Here is a 22895-nt window from a genome sequence, read left to right as displayed (position 1 = left end):
GATCCCCGTTGCGGAAATTACCTACACTGCACCAATGTTTGACCAAGCCGATTGACTCTTGCGCAACCGTCAGCAATCGCCAGCGACAGCCAGCCTGTCGACATTGCATATAATTGTGGCCAGGCACTTTGGAAATCTGATGGACACGGCGAGCGCCTTCTTCTAAATTACGACCTTTTCGCTGACGGGCGCATGTTGCGATTTACGACCTGCAGACGGCCGAGCGATTGCGAGCACCGCGCAGCACCGATTATTATCTTGAGCGACCTTGCGGTGCGATTAGACTGGTAGTCTTCCGACTACAATTCTTTGGGGGTTTCTCTGCGGTGTCTGCCTTGGATCTGGCAATACTAGATCGTCTGTCGGCCATTGGTGCCCGATATCTTTGCTGGCCGCCAGAATGGCTTTCCTGGAAGACCCTCGCCTGCGCCAGCGCTGGAACCAGATTTCGCACACCACAGAAGCCGTTACTGAAAACGCCGCCGCCGGGATATGGAGTTTTGGTCATCAGTACATAAATCCCTGCCTTTCGTCGTTCGGCTCTGCGTTTAAATCTTGCACCGCACCCTGCTTTGGCGATCAAGAAGAACGGGCGCGTCGGAAGAGGGCCGGCGAGCGAGCTGCGGCAGAGTACAGCTTTGACTTTTATGACGATTGGGATGACGATCTTCTGGGCGACGACAGCCAAGGTGGCTTTGGAGGATGGCGCAACGAGGACTGGGACCGTTTGATAGGAGGGAGTGGGCGAAGCAAAAAAGCTGGTCCCAGTGAGGTACATGAACAGCCGCACGGAAGAAAACGAGGCATGAGTTATGGAACAAGAGGGGCTCGGCGGAAATCTAGTGTAACCGTCGAGGATCCAACCATTATCCCCAGCACGCAGCCCATTGGATTTCTCGGAAGGTTACCCTTTAAGATTGGAGGAACCTTGCGATACAAGCCCAGCGCCGCAAATCTGCAAGAACATCCTGGTGCTTTGAGGCACCATGAAGGAGAAAATGAGCCGTTATTGAGTCGGAGCGACGACTATCACCCACAAGCGCCGTTGCTGCAGAATAGGAAACGCAGCAGTACGGCAGGCAGTGGGGACACCAGCGACTCCTACAGATCCAGAGGAGACTTGTTTCCCAGCGATGGTGAGGGAGAAGAAGATGCTGTACCACTTGATGATGAATTTGCCGTTGCCTTGGATCGGGTGGACGACAGATCGAGCAACAGAACGAGAAGCAGCAAAGGAAAAAGGACAGAAAGCCAGACCATACCGAGGAGTTTATCTAGAGCCACACTAGACTCCCTCACCCAGTCCCGGCCTTCCTCTTTACGACTGGTACAAAACCACATGGTCGACGGAGAAGACGCCATGGAAACGTCGACGTTGTCACTGGAAATTTTACGGCAACAGGAAGAGCAAATGCAGCGTGAGGAAGAAGAGGAGATACAGCGCAAGCGGCACGCGGCAACCCAACTGGCTGCCGAAAGAGGGCTCGATCACGGCAGCAGTATGGACTATGGATTCGTCCCCGAGGCCAAGCCAGAATTGGTCACTGTTGAAGATGTTCCAGTACCTGGACAGGCCGTGCTGGACAATGCAGAAAACCCGTTGCATTCGCCTACAATGAGGGCAGACAGCCCCCAGTCGTCGGCGGCTCAAGTCCAAACCTCGAGCTCGCCGACAGATGACGGCTTTGTGCCAGCACGCTTGCCTTACTTTAGATGATTAAACCGCACAGACCAAGACTGAGGGATAGTCTGGCATTATGAACGAAATGTACGCTCGTGACGATTTTGTATACCCATGGTTTAAGTAGAGTTTTTTTGGATCATATTTAATTCAGAGCCAGGTGTAAGGTATAATTGAGCATTGTCTAGAGACCGTTTGCGTTTAACATACCATCAAGTCGCTTGATATTGGAAAACTTCCCTGTGCTTTCAGCTGTGCCAGCTCAGAAGCGGCGACCAGCCTCAGATGTATCGACTTTGATGCGTTCAGCCGGACTACCTAGGTAATAATCGGGCCAAGATTGGAACAATCTGCGACCCAACTGCTCTATCTCGGCAAGCCTTGTTATGCTACAAACACATCAGGCTCCCTCATCGGTGAGCTGTTATTGCTCGAGTAGCTGACTTGGGCTTGGGAAAGCTAAGATGCCTCGGCACCTATAATCCCCCGCAACTTTACCCCGGACGCCCCACTTTGAGTTCTCCATATTGGGGATGCTATGCGGACGCCAACAGGGTCCTTTCCGCAACGTCAAGGCATTATTATTTCATGGTGTCGACCGCCACCGTGAGCTGATTGTTTTATTCTACTTGACTGTTGTTTACATTTCAATAATCCTTATCAATTACACTCACCCGGCAGTGATCAAGTGGTTCATCACGCAATATAAACGACTTGATCCATCCAGGTAGTGTTTGCATGCACTCTATACCGGAAAGTCTTGAAGCACAACGCCATAATAGAAAGAAAGGGTCTACATTTAAAGTCGTAACCCGAGGCTTACCGGCAACATGACGTCCACAAACCCATCACTGACGCCCACGGGCCCCATCACAACGCCTCTCACAACGCTCCTGGGGATCCAACACCCCATTGTCCTGGCAGGAATGGCACGAACTTCTGGCGCCGCCCTCGCTGCAGCCGTGTCAAACGCCGGTGGTCTAGGCGTGATTGGTGGCTTCATGTACACGCCCGACCAGCTGCGGGAAATTGTACGGGAGATGAAGACGCTCCTTCGGTCGCCGGACCTCCCCTTTGGCATCGACCTGGCGCTCCCGCAGGTGGGCGGCAACGCGCGCAAGACCAACCACGACTACACCTCGGGCAAGCTGGACGAGCTCATTGACATCACCATTGACAGCGGAGCCAAGCTCTTCATCAGCGCCGTGGGGGTCCCGCCCCGCGGCGTCATTGACCGCCTGCACGCCGCCGGCATCCTCGTCATGAACATGGTCGGCCACCCCAAGCACGCCGTCAAGGCCCTGGACCTCGGCGTCGATTTCGTCTGCGCCCAGGGCGGCGAGGGCGGCGGGCACACGGGCGACGTGGCCAACTCGGTGCTCATCCCGGCCGTCGTGGACGTGGCGCGGCGGTACCGCCCCGCGGCGCTCAAGGGCAGCCCGGCCCTCGTCGTGGCCGCGGGCGGCATCGCCAACGGGCGCGGACTCGCCTCGAGTCTGATGCAGGGTGCCGCCGGGGTCTGGGTCGGTACGCGCTTCGTCGCCTCGGCCGAGGCCGGATGCTCCGAGGAGCACAAAAAGGCCGTCGTGGCCTGCGACTTTGACGAGACGGAGCGGACCCTAGTCATCTCGGGCCGCCCCTTGCGTATGCGCACCAACGAGTACATTTCCAAGTGGCACGCACAGCCGTCCCGGGTCAAGGAGCTCTGCGATCAGGGCATTGTGCCCATTGAGTGGGATTTCGACCAGGGCAACGAGGTCGACCCGCCGCACCTCATGGGTCAGGTCGCCGGCTCCATCGCCAAGGTCCAGCCCGCGGGGGAGATTGTCCGGGAAATGGTACAAGAGGCCGTCGAGATGCTCAAGATTGGACGAGGATATCTCTCGCCCGAAGGCAAGAGCAGACTGTAAATCCAAAAAAGGGCCGAATTGGACGTCGAGAAAAGACTTTGTACTTGCGACGATTGCTTACGTATATGAGATCGTTTGGACAAGAGATTGGACAGAGATATATACAATGACATCAACCCATTATTGAGCGCGCCTCTGATATGCCGTATAACGTTTGAAAGTCAATTCATGATTCCACACTTTAAATGTTTAAAGTAAAAGACCCGCTCCGGCCGTTTACAAGCAGGTAGTGCTCCGCAGCAAGGTAAAGTGGAGCACGGAGCAACGGCGACAATCGACTATATAGTATTATCTACATCCAGAGGACCGGCCAAGTCAGGGGCCGACTCGCCGACAATGTGATACCTAGAGTTCATATCATGAAACAGGACCGTTAATCGACATGCGCGTCGTTTGGCTTGGCGAATAAAAGGCTAGGTTTTCCCCTACGGCCCTGTGGTGTGACTTTTCGGCTTGGGACGGGGGGATGACGGAGGCTTTCGTTGCGGGAATGCAGTTTTATAGTTGGGTGGAAAGGTATCACAAGGTCCCTATGCACAGCTTTGTGTTTCGCTTTTCGCGTCTTTTCCCATCAGGCCCCGGGGGGTCCCAATGCATTGTTGTCCCGTTTGGTATCCCAGACCAGCAGATCGTAACGAAAACCACTTTGCCTTGCGTGATATCGGAGTGAGGCGTGGGGTTATGATCAACATATAATTCACCACATACGTATTCCTTACCATAAAAGGCTCAGCCACGAAAGAAAAGCCATGCAAAAAGCCGTCGTGTTTGAAGCAATCGCCATCTAGCCAGCCTTCGGCACTTGAGACCTGAGATTGCCGGCAGGAAAGGGCCTAGAGTAGCTCGACGTCAGATGTCTCGTGGCCCCTGGGTAGCGCAGAACAGTTCAAAGGCCAAAAACCATGATGCAAGCTTGACTTGGGGGAAATAGAGTTGCCCGCTGCCTTTGGGGGGCCCGTTCGTTTTTGCCCCTCTGGCGGAAGACGCGTGTTGGCTACAGCAAAGTGAGTTCTAGCGCTGGGGTGTCGTAGAAAGAACGTGGTTTTCACTCGACAGTGAGACCGCTTCGCGTCTTAACTCGCACTTGTGTTGCAAGCCAGGAGGACTAAACTGTAAATTTCCCCATGGTCGACTAAGCCTCTTAGACAAAGATCAACCTGTGTGTGATTCGCACGCCTGTTTCTTCCAAAGGGAGGGGGATTTTCTTTTAGTGGAGAGACTTGTACAACTTTCGACGAATACCGACGTGGATACTCGAGGTTCGGAGTTCAAAAGTGATCGGCGGTGCCTGTATGGTGGGGAGCGCCGACGTTGAGCCTTGTACAGACAGATATTGATATTGCACAAACCCCAAGAACGGACTTTGGGGTTGAAGATCTGCTTTACCCTGCGTTTGCTTGCTCGACGATCATAACCGTCATAATCAGGAGACAGACCAGGTTGAGGCTGGGTTACCATGCCTCGGCAAGGGTAAGGCTGGTTGGTGCATGTGTCGGCATGTTGGGGGGGCGCACGATCAAAAAAGATCAATTCAGTCATCCCGTACCATATGAACGTACGTACCTAGCTCTCAAGCTGCAATGATCGTCAACATGCAGGGTAGCAAAAGGGTAGTTGTTGGAGAGTGGGGAGGGGTAGCCAACGGTAAACCATAAAGTTTATGACCTTGGGGGACAGACAGCAGTTGCAAAAACCCCACCATGTGATGGTACAGTGAGATGGTGGTACCCGAGTATGAGGAGACGTGTTGCTTTTTGGCCAACAAAAGGCAGACAAGTTGGGGAAACATCACGTATCCATAATAAATCGGGAAATCAAGAGATGACATTTTGGTTCCTTGGGAAACAATTGGAGTGCTTATCAAGCGATTGCATTGTTTGTGTTGTAAACTGCCAATTCGAATAGAAAAACATTGATCGTAGGTATCAACGATTGGGTATCATCTAAAAAGGTCTAGGTAGGAGGTATTGGTCGTACAAGTCGTGACTGAAAGTGCCCCGCGCCTCTCCGTATCTCGCTCGCCGCCTCAAAACAATTGCGATTGCGACTTTTACGCAAAGACTGCTGTTGAAATAATTGGCTCCTTTTCCCATGTCGTTGGCAAAACCATCATCAGTGTTTCCAGTTCGTCCCGCGCAGCCTGCATGCGCTGCTTCATCTCATTCTCAAGGGGTGCCTCGGTCGCTTCTGGTTCTGGGAGTCGTTGTGCCTGCTCAATGCGCTCCACCAGCTCCTCTGCCTCGTCCTGCGCCTTGTCCTCCACGAGTTCCATTGTAGGACCCAGCTTCAGCTTTTCCGTGTCGTGAACAAAGGTGAGCTTTTGTAGCCTGTCAAAGTCGATCTTCTTCCAGCGCAATACTCTCCAGGCTCCCTCGGGAACGACTGCAAGTCTCTCAATCTTTTCCATGTCGTTGGTCTTGGACCATAGTGATGAGCACTCTGGCTTGAGCTCTGAGCTGCCAAGGAAAATTGTGTCTCGTGTAAAGTCGACATAGATTCGCGGCTGATGTTGTCCGACACTGAGGGCAAGCTGGTAGCGCTTCGAGGCCTCGTGCCGTGCTTCGGCATTAACATGCAGTAGAGCTGGAATTGGGGTATTTGATGTCCAGGTTTTGGTGGGGCCGTCGGTGTGTACCAATGCCTCTTCTAGTGACGGAGGAGCATCATCCTTGGGAGCATAGGGCGACTTGACTACAACAGTCCGAGCTTCAGGCATTGCTGTTTGCCAGATCTTGATGCGCAGTTCTGGAGGAAGGTCGTTGAACTTGGAGAAGGAGGGAGCCATGGTTTGACTCATGGTATCTTGTGTGGGTGATGTGAGCTCCATGATGGGTCGTTGTGTAAGTGTGTTGTAAGTTGTTTGGATAAAGATTTTAATCGCTCGCAGGTCACGGAACCAAGAGCTAGGACATGAAGGTATATAAGATAAAGCAGAGCCAGGGGTCTTCTTCTAGAAGGTTGGGATCCTGAAAGTTTGTAGAATCGGCGGTGCTCTTGGTATGATATAAGTGTGTACGCGGTCGGTCGGTGGCAAGGTATTAGTGTACCGACTTTTCGAAAGTAATTTGTACTATGGGTATATAGTATACTAGGTACGCCCCGCAGAAAAAAAAAAGTAGATGAGAGACACGACAGGCGCTAAGGTTACTTAGCACAGAGTCCAAGAAAGATGATCGTGTCGTGTAGTACCAAGAAGAGATCAAGAAGAGGCCAAAGAGCTGTGCCACGTCGATTGAGGGCGTGGAAGCGGCGGTGTATATATGTCAAGTGTCTGGTCAGCAGAAATAGGCAGACAATTCATATAAGAAAGACCCATGAAAGGGGCCCTTGGAGTCATCACAAGCCAGCAAAATATCCCGGCTGATATGAGAGATATGAGAGGGTCTCATCTTGTAGGGCGGGCTTTTCCCTTCTACTACTATGGCCTCCATCTGCTAGGTATGATACTAGTGTGATCAGCCAGCAACAATCACAGCTTAGGGTAGCTACCTACCTTACCCAGTCCAGACCTGCAGCCCAGATCGGGAAGCGAGCACCAAAGGCTTTCGGCCCCACCAGTGGAAGTGCCAGCCAGGCCAGGGTGTTTGAATCTGTTCCATAGCGACGGGCAAGCTGGAACGTGGTTTGATGACCAGGTATACGAGTACGTACCCAGCTACCTAGTAAGCCCAGCCTAGCATCACCAATATACGTAGTACATGCAGTGCAACTCCGAGGCCAGCAAGAAGCGAACGCCGATTTGACCGTGACCACTTGACCTGCTGCGGCTGCCGAGGGGGGGACACGCAAGGAAACCCTAGCAAACCACCTAGTTCAGGGAGGGGATAGGTAGGTAGTCAGGTAGTCCAGCCGGGACGTGGTAGACTCCGCGGACCGCTTTGACGCACCTCGCAAGTCTGTAGTTAGTGAGTATGTTGGTACACTACTACTAGTAGTAGTCGATGAAGATGTACCTACCACCACTATTTACCTATCTACCACCACTCAATTCAACCTGCATGACAAAAGAAGGGAGGGTTCCCTGGTATCATTGGCGTCGTCGCCATTCAGGTAAGCCCCATCCATACATGCCCAACATAGACTATCCAGTAGGCATGTATGCTGTGCATCGCGTATGGGATCTCAACTGAAGAAAAAAAAAAAAAGGCATAAGCACTGGTGGCCATGGTGGCCCCAGGTGCGGCATCGACCGCGTACCATTTTGTGGCAGAAGCCTTGGCCCGCGGGCATAGCCATTCTTGCTACCCTCTAGTCTATGGTGAGATGATCATGATGGTAGTCATGGCATTGTAAGGAATCCATTCACAAGAGTAATGTAGTACGTTGGGCGAGAGACGGCGGGCAACGGGGCAGAAATCATTGACCCAATCATGCAAGAGAAGCTGTTCTTTTTGCAACGGCAATTCTGACATATACTTTGCCCATGCCCAGGGTGTATAGTAAGGTTACTAGGTTAGCCAGGTATAGATGCATCTATGTGCTCGAGCAAAAGAAAGAAAAGGAAAAGAAAAAAAAAAAAAAAAAAGTCTTCAGTCTTGCCCTCGAACCAACGTGGCTCGCGACGGGTAGCGAATCGTGACAATGCATGGCTTCTGCGTGCTATTCGACTCGGATTGCCAGACTAGATGCTAGTCGTGGGCAATTAGGAAAAGAAAACGAAAGCTACTGTAGCTCTACCCGCCAAAAACGGCAACTTGACTCAAGTCGGCATTTCCGGGATCTCGAGGCCGACAATTGGCTTCCTTTTGCTAGTGGGATGCGAAAAAAAAGGTGGAGGTTCGGGCGGGTGTGTGGACGGGCGCATAGTTGATCAATTCTTTTCTTCATCGATCGACTGTCTTCGGTCCCGGAGATCAAGTTGAGGGCGTTTCTTTGTCCATGACGTTGCCGCATTGGTTATGAGCATTGCATACTCCAGATTACAACATTTCCCAATGAAATTGCGATGGAGGCCCACTGTCGACCGAGCGCAGCATTATCTATAGAGTCAAATTACCCACACACTTACGTAGGTGTATAGCCAGCAGGGCAAAGAAGAAGAAGCAGAAGAAAGAAAAAAAAAACCTTGCAATGCTGCTGGGAATTCTTGCATTCATTCTATTTCGTCACTCTATAATCTTAAGATCAAAATAACGAGGAATGTCCCGGGTTTGCAAGTAAACAAACCTGCGACACTAGGAAACCCAAGATTACGCCTATACTTGCCACCTTCGATGAGCTGAAGCATTCCAGATCTTGTGGCTTGGATTATCTCGGTTTATGCACTCTTATCCTCTGTTTGATGATTGCATTGTCTTGCACCAAGTGTCTCGACTTGCATCACTGTTTATAGATTTCACGGAATGACTCGGATGTTCATGTCAAGCATCTGGTCACGAGAATGCGGCCGCGTTGCCCGCGCGATACTCTGTCAAGAAGAATGACGCCGCAACAGCCTGCCAAAAGATTGAGCTTGGCGTGAGACCCTCAAATTCTTAAAAGCTGCACTTTCTGGGTCACCCGTTAATGCATATTTGAAACGTTGGGCAGGAAACTCTAAAGACCAGTACATCAAGAGACTGGGATGCCTTGGGTTCGAGTACTCAAGACTGGTGATGCTGGAGCTCGGTGCACTGGCACATATCGGAGCCGATCACCGACTCTCCGTTATTCTCATCCCATCTTCTATCCCCCCTCCCCTTTCCCCCTCTCTCCCAGTAGAGAACAAACCTCGTCATGGTTCCGTAGCACGATGAAAGGATCATGAGGCAACATTTAGACCCTTATTTTGTGCTCGAGCCAACATTGTCATTTTGGAAAATGCCACTGCCCCATTGCTTCCACATACACGATGTTTGAACACGACGAGCTTGCGCAGCTACCAAATGCACAAGGTCACACGCCGCCACAATGAGTCGTCAAGTCACACTTTAACTTGACTGGTTCCAAGAACAATGGCAATGGAGAAAATCTGGATGCACAGACTCCGCGGGACTTGCCGGTGTCGAGATTATTAATTGCTTGCGCTCAATTCTCTCTCATACCGCGCGGCAGGTACCTAGCATTTTACTGGTGATTACCTTAGTATCTCATGCAAGTTTGCTGGTCAAATCTCCAATTCTACTACCACAGTCAACAGCACAGCCCTTTCATATTCACGAGATTGGCGCCAGAAGTCAAAACTGTCTCGGCTAGGGATAAGAATCAATCTCTTGAAATTCAATTTTCTGCAAGATTTCTCGGTTACCAAGTTGCATCGTGTCAGATTAGTGGTCCAGTGATCATGCAATATCAGTCTGAGCAAGTAAGCTTGGTTGGGTATGAAGCAGCTGCGTGACAGGCTGGCTATAGCTCCAAACCCCCCTTGCTTGGACTCTTGGAGTATTTCCCTCCCCGCATTCTTCTCCTGACGATCTGGTGATCAGGGTAGCATCCCGATCCAAGCCAAGAGAAATGGAATGGGCCCCGTCCCGTCCAATCGGAACTTCCCAGCGCGAGTTGTCCATTGCTTAATGCAGGCGGTTCTTTCTCTACTGCTCTGCACTAAACTATACCATAGGACGACGGTAGGCATGGACGGACGTTGCCATAAAAAGCAACCGCCGTTGGCATCTACTCGAGAAATGGAACATATTGGCTGGCATACACAAATACACCAGCAAGAAAGCTCGTGAATGGCTCATCTCCGAGCATGTTCCGCATCTGCATAATCGACCGCATCAAAACATACCTCGAAACCAATAACGCATACCCCATGCCGAGGATTCCGATGAAACATCTCGAGTGAGAATTGTCTGCCTGGAGAAGCAAAAGTGCGGCGCGGGTTGGGGCTGACTCGGCTGGCTCTTCATCTCGTCTATTTGCTTTGCGTGTAGCACATTGGGTATCGTCTTGCTAACAATGCACGCGGGAAAGTCTTGACGGAATATAGCATGGCAGGTTTTCTTGCCTTGAATTCAGCCGGTACTCCAGAGACGCCCATATGAGCGCCCGCATGACAGGGCAACAAGTCTATCGGCCCACGATGTCTGCCATCCTACAACCCGTTGGAACTGCGCCTGCTTACACTATCGACTCTGCCTATCAAGAGTCGAGATGGGATTGGAGAAACCGACTCAATCTGGATCCAAATCTCGATCTCGCCCAAAAGACGATGGCCTCCAGGTTGACAAGAACCACCAGCTGCAACATCAATGCAAGCCTTTGTTCCGTCTGTCTGGTCGAGACCAGGTAGTGAACACCCTCATTTTCATATTAGTCTGAATCGTCTCGATGCGTCTGCGAAACGCCATCTGTAGAGACACATTTCTGTTTGCCTTGAGAGCAGCCAATAGCTCAGCCGCATTATTTCTGTGGTCAGCCCTCGCGTGCGTATCGTGCGCGCGTGCGGGCATGCTTTTTCTTTCTATACTGGCGAGGGACTAGCGAGAGCCGGATCCCTCTCGAGGCGTTGAATGGGAACTCGGGCATCGCCGTTGGCAAGTGTCAGCTATACTAGCTCTCATTTAACCCTCTTTTTACTCGCTCTCTTACTATAAGGTAGCATGCTGTGGCTGAGGCGGCTACACTGACTTACAACGACTAGAGTCTAGACCTCTCGAGCCTTTTTGCCTTTGAGTTGTTCCCAATTCCGACTTGCCGCCCCCCCGTCCTTCCCCCCCTTCGTCCCAGCACTCTGGGATTGTGGGGACGGCCGTTTCGCAGTGCATGGGATGTGTGTGTGTCTTTGCCGGGAGTTCGCTTGGGACGGGTCTAGATCGCCAGAGACCCTTCTTCTAATATGCCATGTGCTTTGAAGATGCATCCTGCAAGCCACGGAATGCCAGAAAACGATGCGCAACAAGGGGGATATTCATAAACCTGTTTCTCCTTGCTTCCCTCGCCCAGTGTCACGCTCTCCCACACGGGGCGCACACCCAATTGGAGAGCTGAGCGAGGGTTGAAGCGTGGCGGTCGTTTTTTGGAGACGTGGGTTTGGGGGGAGAGAAAGAATAGATTACTGATACTGACTAGACCACCACTCGGAGGTTTTTGTTGTCTGGCTTGCATCCAACCATCGCTTCGAGACAGAGACGGCACGGCCATACTCCTTTTGGCAAGCATTTCATCGGACGCTATCGTGGGATTCTGAAAACAAGCCCTGCGCTATTGAGCATATGACTGATCGGAAATGGAACATTCCCATTCGCTCCGCGCCTGGCCTTATCGCTGCGGGCAGATAAAGATGAGGCCATATTGATATGCGCGGAGTAGTATGCCGAGGACTATCGCTTGCGCTCCTGCATCAAATCGATAGACGATTCCGGCGGTCCAGGGTCGACAAAAACCGCCATTCTGCAGACAAGACATTTCTTGATGGAATTTCCCGTTTTTTCCCATATGGCAAGGAGAGAGCCCGTCCAAGCCCTCTTGGGCCTCCATGTAAGCCATATTTTGCTTATTTGGCTGCCTGCCTGTCGAGTTGCACCAACATTTATATCCCGCAAGCCATCGCGACTTGGGACAAACCTGTATATCGACGGGGGCTGCTATGCGGCAACCTATCAAGAGACGGTAGCCCGACCTCGCGATGTTACCACAGCGCGCCACAAAAGTAAACATCACCCCATTTTGTTGCGGCGAAGCTGGCACCGTACAGTATAATGGTAAGGCGAGAGCCAATGATCTTGCGGGAACGTCGCTTGAATTCATGCCCTACTACATGGAGTCCAAGAAAAGAGGCGCCATTCTTATTCTCGTCTCTGGCAGTGGCACATGAAATATTGATTTGAGGCATCGTCGCATGTCACGACGTGATTGGGCTGGTAAAATTATTATCCATCGCGTGTAAGCAAGATGGGAAAGTATTGTTGCTTACCTCTTTGCGATTTCAATCCGACTTCAAAGAATATCTCAATGATTGCTAGGTCGGAAGAGCGAGGTGAGATACTTACTATGAAATACCTTCCGTTTACTTGGCACGCCTTGGAATGAGAATCATTTTTCACATGAACAATATCTGCCGCATTTGCCGCACAATCATTTCATTGAAACGAGGACTCTAGAGCGGATCTACTCAGCCTTGTCAATGTCCATTGAAACATTCTTAGGCTCATGCAAGGGAGCGTGACACACATTCAGGTCCCGCCTGTTGTCGTTACACCCATCTCCGTAATTGAGACGTGAAGCATCACAAGTAGGTATTTCCCTATTGTCGCAATTCACATCTGGCTTCTCCGACATCATTCCGGGAGTTGAAACAAAGGTGGGTATATCTTGATTCATTTGCTTCATATATAAATTATCGAAGCTATTCTGGTGTTGCCAGCATTGTGCCACTGTACAGATTGTGGGCTTTTCTTTGCCTGCAGTGCAGTTGGTAAGATGCTCCTAGCAGCTTCTTACGGGGAACAATACAGTCTGCTGATATTCTCTACATCCTCGCCTTGTCGTGTTAAATACACGCCCAATTACTTGTGATGACATGGCGTCCGGGAAAGCTAAGCCAAGCGCATGTCTCCACGTTCATCCACGGTGAAGTCTCCTCAAGTGCTGTCTTTGCGAAGCATTTCGGCAACATCTGCATCTATGCCATCATCACCACCGAGGTCTGGGAATTCCTCTCCAGAGTCAAGTCGACGCTTCTTGGAGCCATTCATGGTAGTCGGCATAGAGTTGTAATGAGATGCGAGGTTCGAGAGAAGCTCCATTCCTTGAGCAGTGCCCTGTTGGGTGGGCTTGTCATCAGGCACAATTTCCGAAGACCACTGGGCCTCCTCCGGATCCTCAGGTTCATCAGGTCCAGCAGCGGGCGGAGTAAGAGCCTCGACTTCTGGCTGCTCTGGCTCAGGTGCCAACGGCTCATGAGGACCATTCGGAGCTGGCGAGTCCGAGTCGGAAAGACCTTGCATGATGGCAAACTCGACATCGCGCTTCTTATCGTCGACCTCAACCTTGCGCTTCTTTAAAGTAGATAACTGCTCCTCATCTGCGGCCAAGGCGGCCTTGTTGGTGTCCAATATCTTTTGTAGCTCGCCGACCAGAGTTCTTCGAGCTTGAACACATTGCTCAACTGCGCCTTCGGCACTAGCAAGAGTCTTGAGCAGACCATTGAGTCTAGCAGCATAGACTGGGGCAGACGGAGGCGTGGCCGAAGGTCCCATCAACTTGTCGTAATCTTGGTTTGAGCCGCTGATGGCTGTCTTGGTGGAAAGAAGCAGCTTGGAGACATTCTGCTGAGGAGTTGCCAAAGAAGATAGCTCAGATGGCAAAGACGAGGACGAACCGAAAATGGCTCCCGCAAAGCCGGCTTTGGTGCTGCCCTTGGCCTTGTCCAGTTCTGCTCAATTGTAAGTACGAGTACTTGTGAGTTTGTAACGGGCGTCCTACCTTCAATGCGCGTTTCTATGGCGGTTTGGATGGGCTCCTCGAAAACATGACGCTCCTTCCAGACATCAACAACTCGGCGGATGCGCTGCTGGATATCTGACGGTGCGCCCTTGTAGGCTGTTGCACTTGCTTCGGCAATCACAGGCGAGAAGGCGACTAAAAAGTCTTCCTTGTGGCGTACCTTGGATTGCTGGCAGACCTCTGCATTGATGTGGCATATCAGCATGTGTTTCTAGTGGTGAAGATTTCAGATGAAATAGAGTATTCTCACCATTGGCCAAGTAGACGAGATTCAGTCTCTTGTGACTGGAAGAGTCCTTAAGTCTCTGAAGCCAAATCTGCACTGTACGTTCTGCATGTCGTCTACAAAGGATGGTTAGTTGTGAAAGAAAGATACGACATTTGATCCGTTGACTGGATGACCTACCGATGAAACATGATCCATTGAGCAACAGTGACTATACTGTCCTGAGTCTCAGCAAGTGTCGACAGCTTTGCCAGCACTGCATCGTCGGTATATGACATCGTGGTGATATTGGGACGCGGGATGCGTTGGAGCTAGTAGTGACGGTTGGTTGGTGCTTGGCAGGCGACGCCGATGGCAGTACAAACAAGCAGCAGGCAGATGGCTTGCGTGTATTTGTGCCTCGGCGCGTTTGGCGTCAAGAAAACAAGCGAAACCTGCGCGTTTGGCGGGGTTGTGCCAAAGACAATGGCTGTACTTTACTCAAGCTTTTGGGCGTTGGTTGTTTACTCAAGATCACACAATCTCATCTACGATAGTGGAGCAGCAACAATGTGAGCTGGAGCAGACACTGAGAAAAGTGCCAGTCTAGCTATTCCTATGTCTGCCGACCACCAAAACAAACCGCCACTGATGGGGTGAAGGGCCAGATAATTGGTGTGAATGTTGAGACAGATGCTTCAAGTACCAGGGCAGACAGGAGCACAGTTGGTGGCTTCTGTCTGGAGAAATTGGATTGCGGCTGTCCTTGATGTTGGCGCAGGAAAGCTGGACGATGCTCTTTGATGTACATCAAACACAAAAGATAGGGTGGATCTGCTGGGATGGAGCTAGAGTGCGGATTGAATTCCACAAAACAAGCTCGCATCAAAGTAACACCGAGCCGCCCATGCCTTCCGTCACTGGTCTTGGCCCATCTCCAGCACGGCGCCTGCCTCCACCTGGGCGGTCCACTGCAGATGGGGCAAGCAATTGAGCGTTAATGGCCTTGGGTAAGGTACGTACCGTTCACTAGGCGCTCTGTCTGCCACCTTGAATGAGGCTCCAAACGAGCTCTGGAAAGGAGGCCAGTGGGCCAGCTACAGCACCCAACCGTACCTGCTTAGTGGCCTTGCGATAGCGCATCCAAGTAACCAGATACTCCAATAACCAAGTTGCAATCACAACGACGCAGGCGTTCCATAAACAACCACAGTCATTTCGCACTGCGCATCAATACCATTTCTTCTCGCCTACCCTTAATACCAGTGCAACACGTTGCATAACCACATACAACTCATCATGGCGGACCGCTTCCCGTCCTTGGACGACTTTGATTCCGGTGGTAAGACATGGCAGCTGTCTCTATCCTTGCATTGCATCACGATAGGCTAACTTCAGACTGTCGTAGCTCAGACTGATGTCAAGGACGTCTCGGCATCGGCAGACGACTTCCTCGCGCGCGAACAAGCTCTTCTCGGTGACGACGCCGCCCAGTTCACTACCAGCAATGACTCGGCTGCATTTGTAGACACATCCGACGACCTCCTGGGCGGTGGTGGAGGCGAAGTCTCCCATCTCGAGCAATCGCAGTTCCAGAACCAATTCCCCGACATCAACACTGGCAACCAGGTAGGATCACCTTCCTAGATATGCCCAAGCACAGACGTTGAGCTCATCTAATAATTGACAACAGCAAGTCGGACCCAGCGGTACCATTACTGGCCCATCAGTCAGCTACAATTCTGGCTTCCAGGCATCAGTCGACGAGGAGGAGGAGCCCGAGGTCATCAGGCTATGGCGCGAAAAGCGCGACGCTTCCAATGCCAAGCGAGCAGAGCAGTTTGCCCAGCAAAAAGAAGAGACCATCAAGGAGGCCCAGCAGAACATTGACGACTTTTACGAGAACTACAACAACAAAAAGGACAAGGGCATTGCGCAAACCCGCAAGGAGGCCGAGCAGTTCCTGGCCAGCCGTGAGGACACAGTATCTGGCGGTACCAGCTGGGAGCGCATCGCCAAGCTCGTCGACATTAGCGGAAAGGGCCAGAAGGGCGGCGCCAGCGGCTCTGGCAAGGAGCGTTTCCGCGAGCTCTTGATGAGCCTACGCAAGGACGAGAAGGCCCCAGGTGCCGAGGGCTTCTAAATTCCCAATTTCTAGATACTGGACATGAGAGATGCTTCGGATATGCCTAGTATCTGATCTCACCAAATGACAGACTCAGATTATCATCAAAGCTCGAGGTGGTCAGTATGACTGAGCAAAATGTAATGTAGACTTTCTTCGATGGATCAAGATACCGCGAATGGCATTTCCGGCGGCGTATGAAAAAATATGGGCTGGTTTGTTAATTGACTTTCTGGAGGCATAGACGTGTGATTTGAATTCTCCATTTTCTGGTGACATAGGAAAGTTGTTCTTGTTCGTGTGAAATGCCTGTCTATTCAGTCACTCTATCGACACACCACCCACGGATTCTCTCGTCCACAGCTTTGATCGATATGTACTTCCATGGCCCGTCTACTTGCTCTAAAATGGTACATTTAGTCCTTGCCGAACCAGGTGTTGTAACCGGCAATCTTGCGGCCCATCATGTACAGGGAGGCTATAATCCCGCATTAGTATCTCGTCCGACACGATCTAGATTTGAACATACCACTGAGAGATCCCCAGACAAGGACCTTGTAGGGGAGGAGCAGGTAGCTGCTGCGGGATCCCTGCGTCATATAACGTTAACCAAGTTGTTTTCTCTCGAGCGGCTAGGTGAATCGCAATCGCTTTGACGTACAATCTGCCAGAGACGGGTGTGCTGGGCGTAGGCAGCCTGGTAAGACTTCTGGTGCTGGGGCACCTTGTTGGGAGCGTCGACGAGACTACAAGAGAGGCTCTCATTAGCGACCGTTTATCGACGAAAGACTTGGTTTTGCGCGCGTGGGATCGTATGACGATGCGGGTTTCGGGGGTCGCGGCGAGCCATTGAGCACGGCGCCGTATTCGCAGAGGTCCAATCGCGCCGGATGAAAAGGCTTACCCCATCTTGACGGTAGTTGAGCGGAGATTTGGAGGCGTTGGTTTGGTGAGAAGTCTGCTGGTGAGCTCTTGTGAAAGCTTTGGGATGAAGCAATCCGAGGCTTCCAATTGACAATTGAGGTCCATCGAACGAGCAGCAGACGGGACCCACTAAAATGACTAAGCTCCCTTTTTGCCGAAATCTGCCCGAGCTTTGGCTTTCGCCGCTGAGCTTAAGCTTTGGACTGGGCAACTTTTTTCTCATGTCAATTTGTTCAACGAGTCGCGTTTCTAGACGGCAAGATATTTCCACAGTCAATTCGTCTCAATGAGGTGACGACAGTTGTTGTAAAATATTTGCGATATTGCTGCAATGTAACCGGCGCAGTAATGCGACTGGTGAATTGGACAATCCGAGATGTGAAGCCGGCACGCCTTGCTATCAACCCACGTCTTCCCCTGACATACCAGGCGTTTCGACATTCGAGTCCCGCGCATTGCCATAAAACATGTCCGGCTTCTTATCTGCGGTCATATGCCACCAGTATCGAAAGCCATACTGATCTGGTCGCATCCCATCATCTTCCTCGATCCTTGCAAGCACTTGCACTTGCCGAGAAACCGAAGCTGCTCAAGAGCCACGTCCAGGATGCTGCCTCGTTTGGAAAATGGCAGTGGCTCATAAACGAACCGAAACGACTAAGCATCGAGACAGACTTTGACCGAGAAGGTGCTGCAAAACACTTGGCAAGACCTCTTCTCATTGACCGCTGGGACCACCATGGCGACTTCGACCTTTGGAACTGTCTGTTGCAGCACCTTCAGAGGCTGGAAGGTGATCAAGGCGTACACAAGTTATGGCGCGCATTCTGGGGCAGAAGGTCATTGTACCAACTGAAGAAGGCGTCACAAAAGATTTTCTGGACCACCATAGTGGAAGCAGCCCTGCGGTTAGAGGATGAAAAATTCCTGGACAGCGTCTACACATATGCCGAGTACATGGTGGAAGTTCATGATACGCAGTGGCCAGACCTGTATATGAACATTGTTCCTTACTTTTTGCGCACCGGACAACACGACAAGGCTATAAAATGGCACATGAGGCTCGCTCCCAACTACTATCCCGGCTCGCAGGATTTCATTGCCATGATTCGGGAATTCTCATTCGATCACAAACTGGCTGCATCCTTTACGCTGCAATCGTTATATATTGCCAGTCCGGAACGGCGCTTTTACGACGCAATTGTACCATACCTCTATGGACGCGGACAGGCAAAGCTTGCTAGAATGTGGCGGGTGACATGTATCAAACAGGAAGACGGGCCTCGACTGCACGCTCCGTCGCGACAATTTCTCCGATATCTACTTGGGTATTTTTACCAAATCGATTTGCACCCACGTGAGGCCGCGGTCGTCAAGGAACAAACTCTACCACGTCCCGAAGAGAGCGAACAGCAAGTGGAGATATCTCGAGAGTTCATGAACCATGTGCACGGCAAGACCTTTGGCTTTACTGCCAAAACTTACAACGATCAACTTGGGGCCAGGTGGTTTGCAAGCTCTTGGGTCGGATTAGAATTGGCTACATCTGTGGTCGTTGCTCTTGGAGTCCAACAAATCGGGCCCCTGTCTTTGCAATCCATCTGCCTTCGAGAAGGGACTGCGCAAGGTGTATTGACGCGGATCAGGCAGCTCGAGGAAGCTGGCATCTCAATACCAGAGTCAGGGTACTCCAAGACCATCCGGCATTTCGCCAGGACTGGGGACGATGAGCTCCTCATACGCCTTTTGCAATGCGACATACACCCAGACGTTTTTGACGATCTTGAGCTGCAATCCAAGCTCATGGCATCTAGAGCTGCTGCCGGGGACATGTCCACATACACCTTGCTTCTTGCATCGAGAATGGCATGTGTTGCCGATTCAGCGCGGACAACATCCAACGCCATGCTTCGCAGTCATTTGTTGCGGCGCAATCATGAAAGAGTCTTGCATATTATCGATGACATGCAAGGTGTTGGTATTCCGCTCGATGTTGAATCGTGCGACTTTATCTTTACTTGGATAAAACGCCGAGTAGGATGGCACTCAACTCAGCGAAATCCACACCGGTTACAATATTCATTGGCTCTATGCCGGCGGCTCAGCTCTATGGATATCCCCGTCCCAGTTGAGGTGTGGACTCGCATCGTTTATGGCCTGGGCCAGGGTCATTTCTTTGATGATCTCTACAACCTTGTCCTGGAATTGACGGATTTCTATACGACGCGGCGCTCGTTGCGTCCTGGCTTCGTACCGATCAATAAAGTCGACGTCCCCCACAAAATCACGAGGCCGTTGAGTGAGGTGGAGAATCTGATTGGGCTTTACATCCCCATGGATACTCCAATGAACCTTACATTGCACCCTCTCAACCGAATTTTCTCACGAAAGTGGCAAAGCGACCTTTTGCGGTGGTCTTTTGCGCTGCTTCCTTACCGCCGAGGAACCGACAGCGAGCACCAGCAAGAAAATTTTCAACATGCTATTAATGTTTTGCGCAGGCTTGAAGATCGTGGCCTGCGTATTGACATTATGAAAGTACGAAAAGCCCTATACATCCGTCTTGCCGAGATTTTCGGAATCAACCCCGTGGCAGCCAAGACCCAGCAACAGAGCAGGCAGCAGAACATGTTTTCATTGACTCAAGTCAAGACCATGATTGATGAAGCTTGGGGTAGCGAGCTCCTGCCCCCGATTGATGAGCTCAAAGTTCATGTCAGAAACATGGATGAGAGATTGCTCAAGAGATATCACAATTATTCAGTCAAGAACAAGGACGCATGGCTGGAGAAGTATCCTCGGCAAGTCTTGGAGGGAGCGGAGAGCGCTCGGAGGCGGAAACGTACAATGTTGTAGTGTATATACTCATGATACCCATGTGATGAGACTTTTAGAAAGTTGTGCCATTCCGGCAGTACATGAAAAGAAACAAGAAGAAACATTCATCCCCGTCACTCACTGTGCCTTTGATATGTAAAATCCTACCAAGAAATAGTCCCTGTAGGATAATTAGGTCTTCATGTGAAGTGAGGGGAGAACGCTGACCGGTACTAAGTTGACTTCACGGCCACTGCCCAACTATGATTCAATTCTAGAGAGTGATCTGCTGGACAAGAACGTCTCTTGGGTCAATGTGAGCGACGCCCGTTGGTACTTGACAATGTGACACACGGGCATCTGCAGTATCTTGTGTTTCTAAATGGAGAACTACCCGCGAAAACAATTGTAGACTTAACGGGTTGGTATTGATTAATAGAATGGCCATGGTGTACATACACAAATGAGAATGCGATAAGTCGAGTAGCAATGCAACAATCAGAGTGGTAGTATGCAATGGTTCGGAGAGAGTGAAGTCCTGTTGCCATTGCTGATGCTAGATAGGGTATCTCAGGACCATAGAAAGATCTCCTGTCGACCATGGAGCAAGTCCAAAACACGAGAGGGCGGAAGGCGACAACAGGCCCAAGCAACAGACAGTGAATATTCAACAAAATGTGGGACAGAGTATTGAAGTGCAAGTAGGGAAGAAAGTGACACTGTATACAAGATGTGTGTGATGGCAGAGTATATTCCAAAGCCAGCCATGTGTCTTTGGGTTAAGTAGAGCTCAGGGAATGCTTCCCCAAGCTCAGCCAGTCTTGTTGAAAGGCTTCATGATACCGTCGATCTTGATTGCCATCTTAGATTCGGCTAACTTCTTGATACTGTTGTCGGATGTCGTCGCCGGCTGGTTGAGCAACATCACCGAGCGATTTCCGTCTGAAATTGGTTCTTCGAGGTAGCGATCTAACCGCCGTGTACGAAGGGGCTCTTGGTGAGCTGTAGCAGGGCCGGATAAGGACCCTTGAGTTCTACAGAGATCAAATATCAGTTACAAAAGAGAAAAGAGAGAAAAGAGAGAAAAGAGAGAAAAGAGGCAGGGCGAGAACCTTAAAATATAAGAGGGCATGGTTGGTTTTAGTGACTTTAGCGAAAGGGTATGGAAGGTTTAAGAAGAGGAAATAGAAGTATTCCCGCCGGAAAGCAGTATGTTGTATAGGACAATATATTATAGTATCTGGAGACTAGGGACGTGCAAAATAAATGTGTGTCGAATTGAAGAAGAAGAGAATGCTTGAGAACTCAAGACGGAACGAAGGACAGAAGTGACAGCAGGAAATCAATCCTACTTTATAGGATGTCCATAGTGACGACCAGCATAATAAGGCAACCTTTTGACGGACATGCGAAACCTTTCCTTAATGCTCAAATATATGAAAACGACGAACTGTTGTACACCGAGGATACCTGCCTACGAGTATGAATCATGTGTGGAATATCATTCAAACAGGGTCAATCATCCACGAGCACATGGGGTATTCTCAAGGTAACCATGAGTACCAGATTGTATTGTCACGCGAGCGTGGTGCAGAGCCCGATTTGTTGTTATATTTCATGCTTTTGGTTGTTTTCTGCGCAATTCCAGCATTTTCAAAATTTGAGAGCTTTTCCCATGTCACATCGACATGATGGGATACAGAGTGGAATTACCAGGGCGGCCAATCAATAGTGTTATCTCTCCACCCTCACTCCTACGTGTGGGACGATGACGGACATGCTCAGTGCATGAGCGCCAGACCAGCAGCAAGTAGGTCGAGTACGGACCTACGTACTGTACAAGGGTGCCAAGCATACCCGTGGGGTCGGACCATGGATATAGCAGTTTTACTATGTAGTCTACTGGCGCGCAGCTCCTCCCTCCCTCGTTCCGTTCCAACCCTTGCAAGAGCGTCTGCCAGGGCTCCCAAAGGGAACTGTGCCGAGACCCAGGAGGAAGTGGATGTGGGCAATGGAAAAGAGGCGGCCAGGCGCGTGCAAGGTGCATAGTCCATGGCAGGTACACACCGATCCGCGAGACTTGGAGGATACTCGACACATTTGCATCCCGTTTAGGGTCATTCTCCAAGATACCTATCTTCTCGCAATGAGTTGATAATCAAGTGAACCGGGCGTCACGGGCGTCAGGTGTCGCAATGTCTAGGTATGGTATGAGACGGCATCTCATGACACCACAAAACAACATGAATGTTACTATATCCGTCCTTCGTAAAAACCCAGAGAATATATCTCAGCCCAATTCCAGCCTATGGTAATATACCTACCTACATGGAGCAATGCTCAACTCCGCAAAATAAAAATGTAGATCCCCAAGCTTATTATGGTGGGAAAAAGGGAAAGAGCTCCCCCGCCATCGCAGCCGCGACACAGCTGCTGCAAGTACTGCAAGCATAATAATCATCAAGCACGATGAGGAAAATACATGTGGGAAAACACACCAAAAGTCAATGCAAGTGTGTTGAGCTGCTGCAAGCATAATAATCATCAAGCACAATGAGGAAAATAATTGTGGGAACTCAAGGCTGTCTGTAGAAAGGCCTAGGCAGAAAGATCGCTGCGCTGAAGAACAAAGTGCGCAATGCCAAGCTTCCACAAAGAGTATACACAGCCCCCAGCGCCAGCGGGACCCTCCATAGGCCTACCAGTCACAATACGGCACTAGTCTAACGAGGAGCAAGCCATAGGATGCGGCTTGGGTGTTGCACTCATTTCAGCTCCAATCGCCGAGTGGCCTGGACTTTGAGAGCTACTTTAATGCGTCATCAATTCCCCTGTACACTAAATACTCCGTTACAACGAAAGGGA

General features: G+C 50.7%; 7 protein-coding genes across 7 annotated transcripts; 4 read left to right on the top strand and 3 right to left on the bottom strand.

Annotated features, from left to right (window-relative positions):
• Positions 1–400: 400 nt before the first annotated feature.
• On the top strand, positions 401–1717 carry PFICI_07627 (uncharacterized protein; the record flags this gene model as incomplete). The annotated part of the gene is made up of 1 exon (XM_007836208.1): positions 401–1717. The coding sequence occupies one exon, from the start codon at positions 401–403 to the stop codon at positions 1715–1717; it is 1317 nt and encodes a 438-aa protein (XP_007834399.1).
• Positions 1718–2511: 794 nt separating this feature from the next.
• On the top strand, positions 2512–3591 carry PFICI_07626 (uncharacterized protein; the record flags this gene model as incomplete). The annotated part of the gene is made up of 1 exon (XM_007836207.1): positions 2512–3591. The coding sequence occupies one exon, from the start codon at positions 2512–2514 to the stop codon at positions 3589–3591; it is 1080 nt and encodes a 359-aa protein (XP_007834398.1).
• Positions 3592–5641: 2050 nt separating this feature from the next.
• On the bottom strand, positions 5642–6418 carry PFICI_07625 (uncharacterized protein; the record flags this gene model as incomplete). The annotated part of the gene is made up of 1 exon (XM_007836206.1): positions 5642–6418. The coding sequence occupies one exon, from the start codon at positions 6416–6418 to the stop codon at positions 5642–5644; it is 777 nt and encodes a 258-aa protein (XP_007834397.1).
• Positions 6419–13094: 6676 nt separating this feature from the next.
• PFICI_07624 (uncharacterized protein) lies at positions 13095–14463 on the bottom strand (the record flags this gene model as incomplete). The annotated part of the gene is made up of 4 exons (XM_007836205.1): positions 13095–13888; positions 13939–14139; positions 14210–14301; positions 14366–14463. 4 exons carry the CDS (start codon positions 14461–14463, stop codon positions 13095–13097), a joined length of 1185 nt encoding a protein of 394 aa, XP_007834396.1.
• A 1000-nt stretch (positions 14464–15463) lies between these two features.
• PFICI_07623 (uncharacterized protein) lies at positions 15464–16307 on the top strand (the record flags this gene model as incomplete). The annotated part of the gene is made up of 3 exons (XM_007836204.1): positions 15464–15506; positions 15573–15793; positions 15858–16307. The coding sequence occupies 3 exons, from the start codon at positions 15464–15466 to the stop codon at positions 16305–16307; spliced, it is 714 nt and encodes a 237-aa protein (XP_007834395.1).
• Positions 16308–16705: 398 nt separating this feature from the next.
• Positions 16706–17198, bottom strand: PFICI_07622 (uncharacterized protein; the record flags this gene model as incomplete). The annotated part of the gene is made up of 4 exons (XM_007836203.1): positions 16706–16767; positions 16819–16879; positions 16951–17035; positions 17194–17198. 4 exons carry the CDS (start codon positions 17196–17198, stop codon positions 16706–16708), a joined length of 213 nt encoding a protein of 70 aa, XP_007834394.1.
• Positions 17199–17561: 363 nt separating this feature from the next.
• PFICI_07621 (uncharacterized protein) lies at positions 17562–20069 on the top strand (the record flags this gene model as incomplete). The annotated part of the gene is made up of 1 exon (XM_007836202.1): positions 17562–20069. The coding sequence occupies one exon, from the start codon at positions 17562–17564 to the stop codon at positions 20067–20069; it is 2508 nt and encodes an 835-aa protein (XP_007834393.1).
• Positions 20070–22895: the final 2826 nt, after the last annotated feature.

Source organism: Pestalotiopsis fici (assembly GCF_000516985.1).
Source record: "Pestalotiopsis fici W106-1 unplaced genomic scaffold PFICI_Scf_5, whole genome shotgun sequence".
Lineage (NCBI taxonomy): Eukaryota > Fungi > Ascomycota > Sordariomycetes > Amphisphaeriales > Sporocadaceae > Pestalotiopsis > Pestalotiopsis fici.
The sequence above is the reverse complement of the archived record's forward strand: the minus strand, read 5'-3'. Positions and strand labels throughout refer to the sequence as shown.